Source organism: Chaetodon trifascialis, chromosome 3 (assembly GCF_039877785.1).
Source record: "Chaetodon trifascialis isolate fChaTrf1 chromosome 3, fChaTrf1.hap1, whole genome shotgun sequence".
Taxonomy (NCBI): Eukaryota; Metazoa; Chordata; class Actinopteri; order Chaetodontiformes; family Chaetodontidae; genus Chaetodon; species Chaetodon trifascialis.
Window position 1 is genome coordinate 317030 of NC_092058.1, and position 8361 is coordinate 325390.

At 49.5% G+C, this 8361-nt stretch overlaps 1 protein-coding gene across 1 annotated transcript; it reads left to right on the forward strand.

The window, feature by feature from the left end:
- Positions 1–1121: 1121 nt before the first annotated feature.
- mkrn2 (makorin, ring finger protein, 2) lies at positions 1122–8246 on the forward strand. Its single transcript, XM_070958878.1, has 7 exons — positions 1122–1227; positions 2600–2728; positions 2988–3121; positions 4649–4780; positions 4910–5085; positions 7949–8014; positions 8094–8246. Exons 1-7 carry the CDS (start codon positions 1202–1204, stop codon positions 8244–8246), a joined length of 816 nt encoding a protein of 271 aa, XP_070814979.1. The 5' UTR covers positions 1122–1201.
- The last annotated feature ends 115 nt before the right edge of the window (positions 8247–8361 follow it).

The window sequence follows — 8361 nt, forward strand, 5'->3', positions numbered from 1 at the left end:
CTCCTCTTTCCACTCGTCCTCTCACTCTTCCAGTCCCTCTTTTACTCCTCAAATCTGCTGTTCCTCATTTCTTCTCCTCTGTTAAGTCGTTTTCTTCTTCTCTCCTCCTCTTGTCTCTCCGTCTGTTTCGTCTTCTCCCCTCCTCTGTGTCCCACCTGGTTCCTAGGTTACAGCCTATCAGATGACATCATGGCACGGCTCCGGCCTATCAGGTTCCAGGTGTTGCCAGACAGACAGCCACGTGACCTAGCTCACCTGTTCCTGCTTCAGCCTGAACAGGTGACCTTTGGACTGTGCCGCTGTCACTCTGAACTTCACAATCCAGAGAGAAAAGAAAAGAAATGTAAAACCTCACAAACGTCCATCAGGATGGACGTCGCACAGACAAATGTGTCTGCTCTTCTGCGTGCTCGATGAGAGACGGCAGGTTTACCTGTACCTGAGACCAGAGCGGCTCTGAATGTTTGAAACCGCAGGCCCTGCGATCTGATTGGTTCAGCAGACAGACCGAATGTAGGTCAACACTTTTTCCATCTCACCTGTCAAACTGTGTGTGTGTGTGTGTGTGTGTGTGTGTGTGTGTGTGTGTGTGTGTGTGTGTGTGTGTGTGAGATCCCTCAGCTCAGGTGTGCAGACAGTCGACAGTCAAGGAATCAACTAATTCTTCATGGGATGAAGAATCACTTAAACTTAACATTTTTATGTCTAGACTGAAACTTTTTGTCTTCAAACAATCGACTGAATAAACGAACTCTGTCAGAAAATATCCTCTCCTGAGTAACTGATTACTTTATGTGCTGATGAAGTAATTCACGTACTTTTGAGGGGGGTAAGAAATATCTGCAGCTAAGGACTAACCATCAGTAACTTGTACAACACTGGATGTTCATGTTCCAGCTGATCCAGCGGGGTTCAGGAACATTTCGTTCACATCTGGAGATACGTGGTGTTCACTGGACAGAGAGGATACTTCTTATCTGAGGAGTCATCAGTGAGTGAAGCAGTAAAAAGTACAAAGTTCCCTCTGATGCAGAGCAGCAGCAGTACAAATGAAAATAGTTTCTAAATGAACGTACGGAGTTACTTCCGTCAGACAAACGTCACCGGAACCTTACTGCGGTCACTGCTGCCAGTCGGAAGTGTTTGAACGGGACACTGACGTGACAACTTCAGCTGCTGTAGCCAAAGCTCCGCAAGGAACATGAGCACCAAACAGGTGACCTGCAGGTGAGTCTGTCGCTTTTTCTCTTACCTGTTTGTCCGTCTGTCAGCTGAGTGTCTGTCTGCCTGTCTGTCACGCGCTCTGTGAGGTCACTGACGTCACGGCCTCGTGCTCGAGTCGTTTTCGGCTGTTAGCTGTTAGCTTGTGTTAGCTGTCACCAAGTTAAAGTCAGAATAACGAAGCTTACCTTACCTGATGGTCTCTGGTCATCCTGTCTACGTCATGTACGACGGGTAATGTGGGGGTGGACAAAATATTAGAAACAGCACACAGCGTGACACAGTCCGGTCCACTTACCGACCTGACGTCATCGATCGGTCACTCTCCGTCCGACAGGACGCACAGCTGACAGTAAGGAGTGGAAATTCAAATCAAAGGACATTAAAACATCAGTGAATATTTGAATGTGATCAATAATAATAAAAGAACCACATTACAAACATTAAATGAGTTTAATAAATAATCAAACGACCACATGAAATCATCCACCTGGTCGAAAAGGTGCTGGACTGACGAAGTCTGTGATAGAAGGACTTCAGCTGAACCTGCTCCATGAAGGACGACCAGGAGACCAGCATCCGGACCGTGAGGGGGGCCTGCCAGCTCTGAGTCAGCTGACGGGTCAGTCCAGGTGAGGCCTCAGCGAGGACAGTCCGGATCAGCTTCCGTGTTTGACATTTGGATTCCAGCTGCAGCGTCCTGGAAAACCTGGAGACCTCCAGCAGCACCGCAGGAAGACCACAAGATGAAGTCTGACTGAGACGGTCCGCCGACCACCAGCCGAGGACAGACTGTCATTATTCCCCTGAAGTCCAGCTAAACTGAAGACATGTAAGAGACACGTCTGTCCTGGTTAAAACTAAAGCAGCAGGTTCTGAGCCGACGTCAGTCACTGACAGACGCTTTGGTCCGAAGGACGCACGTATGAACTCGTATGATGGCGCAGCAGCGGGGGCGGACGACATGAAAGAGCAAACGGCATGATGGGAAATGAAGGCCGTCGCTGATAATGGAACAGGCCCATCCTGGAGGTGTCGTCTGTGTCTCCGCTGTGTCCCTCTGTAATGTCCTCCTGCTGTTGTCAGCTGTGTTTATGTCCCTCTGGTGAGAAAGTGGGCTCGGGTTAACCCAACCCTAACCGCAGGGGTCCTGGAGGGATTCAGAGGGTCCTTAAGAAGGTTAAAGTTACACTGAAGACATTTGAATGGTCCTGGAACAGGTTCCAGAGGTTTTTGAAGAGATTCAGATGGCCCTTGAAGAGGTTCCAGAGGTCCTTGAGAAACTTGAAAGAGAATATTTTGCTTGCTGTGGTGACGAGTGTTTGTTGATGGGGATGTCTCGCCGTGCAGCAGGTGTGACAGGTGTGCTGTGTTTCAGGTACTTCCTTCACGGTGTGTGCAGGGAGGGCAGCCGCTGTCTGTTCTCTCATGACCCGACCAACAGCAAACCCTCCACCATCTGCAAGTTCTACCAGAGGGGGGTGTGTGCCTATGGAGAGCGCTGCAGGTAACACACACCTGACTGACAGACAAGACTCACCTGACTGACGGACAAGACTCACCTGACTGAGGTATCACTCAGCTAATGGGCAACACCCACCTGACAGGTAATGCTTAGTTGACTGACAGGTAACACTCACCTGGTCGACAGGTAGCACCAGACATATTCTGTGTTTACTTTAAGCCTCCTGAGCCAGTGACATCACCTCCTATCAATGGTGACATCACTTCCTGTTTGTATTGTGGGGTGTGTGACCTGTGTGCAGGTACGACCACGTCAAATATTCATCCAGAGGGGGAGGGGGAGGAGCTTCAGAGGATCAGGCAGGTGTAAGAGGAGCTGGAGGCGGGGCTTCAGCCAGAGGAGGAGTGAAGAAGTCGTTGGTCCTCAGAGAAAGAGGTGACTGACTGCAGCTCATACATGTCAGCCATGTTGGAAATGTCCATCTGCCCCCCGTCCTGAGGCCTTATTCTCGACTTCCTGTGTCAAATGTCCTCATTAGTTTTCTTCACGTTTAGTCAACCTCATCCTGTCTGTCTCAGTCAAGTCTTAGTGGACTGAAAGTCTGGACATTTGAGTGTCGTCTTCCTCAGAGACACCAGAACTGTTTTAGTCTTTTCGGTCTTCAGATTATGTTGAACGTTTCAGGCCATCAAAACGTTCTTCTGGAGTTATTTTAGTCAAACTCATGTCACATCAGTTTTGATCTAACCGTCTGATGAAGACCACAGGCTGAACGATGAAGGACGCAGCTGTGCACAGAGCATCTGGTCCAGAGATCTGATGGACCAGTTTAAGGATCCAGATTGATTTTGATGGTGATGATGGACAAATAAACGCAGGTCCCTGAATGCATCAGTCAGGACGTTAGCTGCTAGCTGTTAGCGTTTAGCAGTTAGCTGCATTCAGCCCACACACACACACACACACACACACACACACACACACACACACACACACACACACACACACACACACACACACACACTCACTCACTCACTCACTCACCCTCTGGTCGAGGTACCTGACTGTCGCTCACCATCGGCCATGACGCTGATATTTTGTCGTCCAGGACAAAATGTTCTCTGAGTGGAGTTAAATTCATTGTGTTAACGTTCAGTTTATTCCACCTTAAAAGGTTTTGTTCCAGTTTTACTACAAAAGTTTCAGGAGCTTCCTGTCTGTCTGTCTGTCTGTCTGTCTGTCTGTCTGTCTGTCTGTCTGTCTGTCTGCCTGTCTGTCTGCCTGTCTGTCTGTCTGCCTGCCTCCCTATCTGTCTCTGTCCGTCTGTCTGTCTGTCCGTCTGTCTGTCTGCCTGCCTGTCTGTCTGCCTGTCTGTCTGTCTGTCTGTCTGTCTGTCTGTCTGTCTGTCTGTCTGTCTGTCTGCCTGTCTCTCTGTCTCTCTGTCTGTCTGTCTGTCTGTCTGTCTGTCTGTCCGTCTGTCTGTCTGTCTGTCTGTCTGTCTGTCTGTCTGTCTGTCTGTCTGTCTGTCTGCCTGTCTCTCTGTCTCTCTGTCTGCCTGTCTGCCTGTCTGTCTGTCTGTCTGCCTGTCTGTCTGCCTGTCTGCCTGTCTGTCTGCCTGTCTGTCTGTCTGCCTGTCTCTCTGTCTGTCTGTCTGTCTGTCTGTCCGTCTGTCTGTCTGCCTGCCTCCCTATCTGTCTCTGTCCGTCTGTCTGTCTGTCCGTCTGTCTGCCTGCCTGTCTGTCTGTCTGTCTGTCTGCCTGTCTGTCTGCCTGTCTGTCTGTCTGTCTGTCTGTCTGCCTGTCTCTCTGTCTCTCTGTCTGTCTGCCTGTCTCTCTGTCTCTCTGTCTGTCTGTCTGTCTGTCTGTCTGTCTGTCCGTCTGTCTGTCTGCCTGCCTGCCTATCTGTCTCTGTCTGTCTGTCTCTCTGTCTGTCTCTCTGTCTGTCTCTCTGTCTCTCTGTCAGTCATGGGTATAGACAGTATGTTCGGGGCATCAGCAGACAGTCTGGGGTCAGAGGTCACGGCAGCAGCAGCAGCTCCTCAGTCGTACGTGGACGCCATCAGGACGGGTCTGGACGCTTCAGCACAGGAACAAGGTCAGAAACAGAAAATCTTCTGATTGGCTGGTTTCGTCTGTGACGGAGTCAGCAGTGCATGATGGGACGTCCTGGTTAATAACGACCAGCTTTATGTGTGTTTTTAATGTTTACCTGTGCTCTCTGCAGCCCCTCCCCCAGTGGGCGGGCCTTACCAGGACCTTCCTCAGCTGTGTCCCTATGCTGCCGCTGGACATTGTTACTATGAGGACACCTGTACGTATCTCCATGGCGACCTGTGTGAGGTGTGCGGGCTGCAGGTGCTCCACCCCCACGAGCCTGAGCAGAGGAGAGCGCACGAGAAGGTGTGCCACTCGTTTCCTGTGATTTCTGCTGTTACTGTGAACCTGCTGTCTGTGAACGGCTGCACTGAACAACAGACAAAGTAAACAACTTGAAGCACGTAAACAAACAAACGTGCTGGACGTGAGTGTCAACATGATTTCTCACGAGAGACGTCCAATGAAAAACATCCTGCTGTAAAGTGACCCTTCAGGGTGACGTCAGAGCTGATCAGCTGATCAGAGTTTGGACTGACGGCTGCACGACAACAGCAGACACAACAACGACAACACGACACAACGACACACCAACAACAACACGACACACCAACAACACACCAACAACAACACGACACAACGACAACATGACACACCAACAACACACCAACAACAACACGACACACCAACAACAACACGACACACCAACAACACACCAACAACAACACGACACAACGACACACCAACAACAACACGACACACCAACAACAACACGACACACCAACAACAACACGACACAACAATAACACGACACAACGACACACCAACAACAACACAACGACAACATGACACCAACAACAACACAACGACACACCAACAACAACACGACACAACGACAACATGACACCAACAACAACACGACACAACGACAACACGACACACCAACAACAACATGACACAACGACAACATGACACCAACAACAACACGACACAACGACAACACGACACACCAACAACAACACGACACAACGACAACATGACACCAACAACAACACGACACACCAACAACAACACGACACAACGACAACATGACACCAACAACAACATGACACAACGACAACACGACACACCAACAACAACATGACACACCAACAACAACTCGACACACCAACAACAACACAACACACCAATGACACAACAACTCGACACACCAACAACAACACGACACAACGACAACATGACACCAACAACAACACGACACAACGACACACCAACAACAACACGACACACCAACAACACACCAACAACAACACGACACAACGACAACAACTCGACACACCAACAACAACACGACACACCAATGACACAACAACTCGACACACCAATGACACAACAACACGACACACCAACAACACAACAACACACCAACAACAACACGACACACCAACAACAACACGGCACACTAATGACACAACAACACGACACACCAACAACAACACGGCACACCAACAACAACACGACACACCAACAACAACACGACACACCAACAACACACCAACAACACGACACAACGACAACATGACATCAACAACAACACGACACAACGACAACACGACACACCAACAACAACATGACACACCAACAACAACACGGCACACCAACAACAACACGACACGACAACACGACACACCAACAACAACACGACACAACGACAACACGACACACCAACAACAACACGACACACCAACAACAACACGGCACACCAACAACAACACGACACACCAACAACAACACGGCACACCAACAACAACACGACACACCAATGACACAACAACACGACACACCAATGACACAACAACACGACACACCAATGACACAACAACACGACACACCAATGACACAACAACACGACACACCAATGACACAACAACACGACACACCAACAACAACACGGCACACCAACAACAACATGACACACCAATGACACAACAACACGACACACCAATGACACAACAACACGACACACCAATGACACAGCTTCAGGGCATTCAATCGATCGCAACTGGACTTTGTCAGTTTGTCTTAGAACTTACTGACAAAGTCCAGTTGCGATCGATTGAATGCCCTGAAGCTCACAATGACCTGGATGAATGAGAATATTCACAGGCACCAGTGACACAGCAACACAACAACACAGCAACAGCAACAACAACACAACGCATAAACGGAATAAAGCATAAAACTGAAACTGATACTTGAGAAACGAAAAGATTTCGTTGAAGTTGAAGACCGCTTTCATTGCTCGGAGTCTGTCTGAAGTTTAACGACGTCTGTCTGTCGCTGAACGTCTGGAGGACAAGTAACGTGCAAAGTAGAGCCGGTTTGAACAGGATTTGACGTTTGCTAAACGTGTTGAAAAACCTTCATGTTTTCCAAAACACCAACGGCACAAAAGAAGAAAAACAGGTTTTGAAGCTTTCCCATGGCCAGAGTGTGCTCGTGTTCTTCTGGTGCGTCACATTGACGGCAGTACACAGGAAACGGCAAACACATTGGAGGTTAGCGACGGCGTTACAACGCTTACTCCTCTCTTTCAACACTCAGCACCGACTGAACGATGTTCCATCGTTTCAGGTTTCTGGCTGTTTATGTGACATTGCGGACCCTCGGCGCACATCGTAGCATCACAACAGACAAGGTGTGAGCATTAGTGTGTCCACCGGGTGTTGTGTTTCCAGCGTGACTGATTGCTGATTGGACGGTCTCCCACTGAGGCCAAAGACGTTAGAAGTTAGTAGCCGTTTGTGGGTTTTTTGTCCGTCGAGAAAGAGGTTAGCATGCGATCGCTGCAGGCTTCGTCTTCGTCTGAGCGGTGCTCTGCAGCCAGAGCTCAGCGCTTTGATGGCAGGTCCACGGAGGAGAGAGGATGAGCAGAACAATCGGATTCTGCAGAGCAGGTGAACTATGATTTACAGACTTTTTGGCTCCTTGTCAGCACTGTCCAGACGGACTGGACCTCTTTGACGGGAGAGTAAATTTAGATGTCCTGCGTTTTGGAAACCTGCAGGACGCTCACGATGGCTGATGTAAACTGTCTCTTATAGGGCTGGATCATGGTGTCAGCGAGTTGACAGAGAAGCACTAATATTACCTGTCCGTGTGTCCGCAGATGTGTCTGCTGGCCTTTGAGGCCGACATGGAGAAGGCGTTTGCAGCACAGCTGAGCCAGGACAAGGTGAGTTCAGTCAGCCACTGATCAGGTTGTTGTGGTGACAGGAACAGTGACGGTTGCTGCTGCTGTTGTTGTTGTTCAGGTGTGTTCTATCTGTATGGAGGTGGTGGTGCAGAAGGTGAACCCGTCGGACCGCAGGTTCGGCATTTTGTCTTCCTGCTGTCACACCTTTTGTTTGGCCTGCATCCGACAGTGGCGCTGCACCCGAAACTTCAGCAACAAGATCATCAAGTAAGTAATGGATTCCAGGACAGGGTCTGTGAGGCCAGGACAAGGTCTGAGATCTCTCTCCCTCCCTCTCTCCCTCTATCTCTCCCTCTCCCTCCCTCCCTCCCTCCCTCTCTCTCTCA

Coding starts and splice junctions, on each gene's coding strand:
- mkrn2 (XM_070958878.1), top strand. CDS start 1,202: ATGAGCACCAAACAGGTGACCTGCAG. Junction 2,729..2,987: donor GCCTATGGAGAGCGCTGCAG/GTAACACACACC, acceptor ACCTGTGTGCAG/GTACGACCACGTCAAATATT. Junction 8,015..8,093: donor CACAGCTGAGCCAGGACAAG/GTGAGTTCAGTC, acceptor GTTGTTGTTCAG/GTGTGTTCTATCTGTATGGA.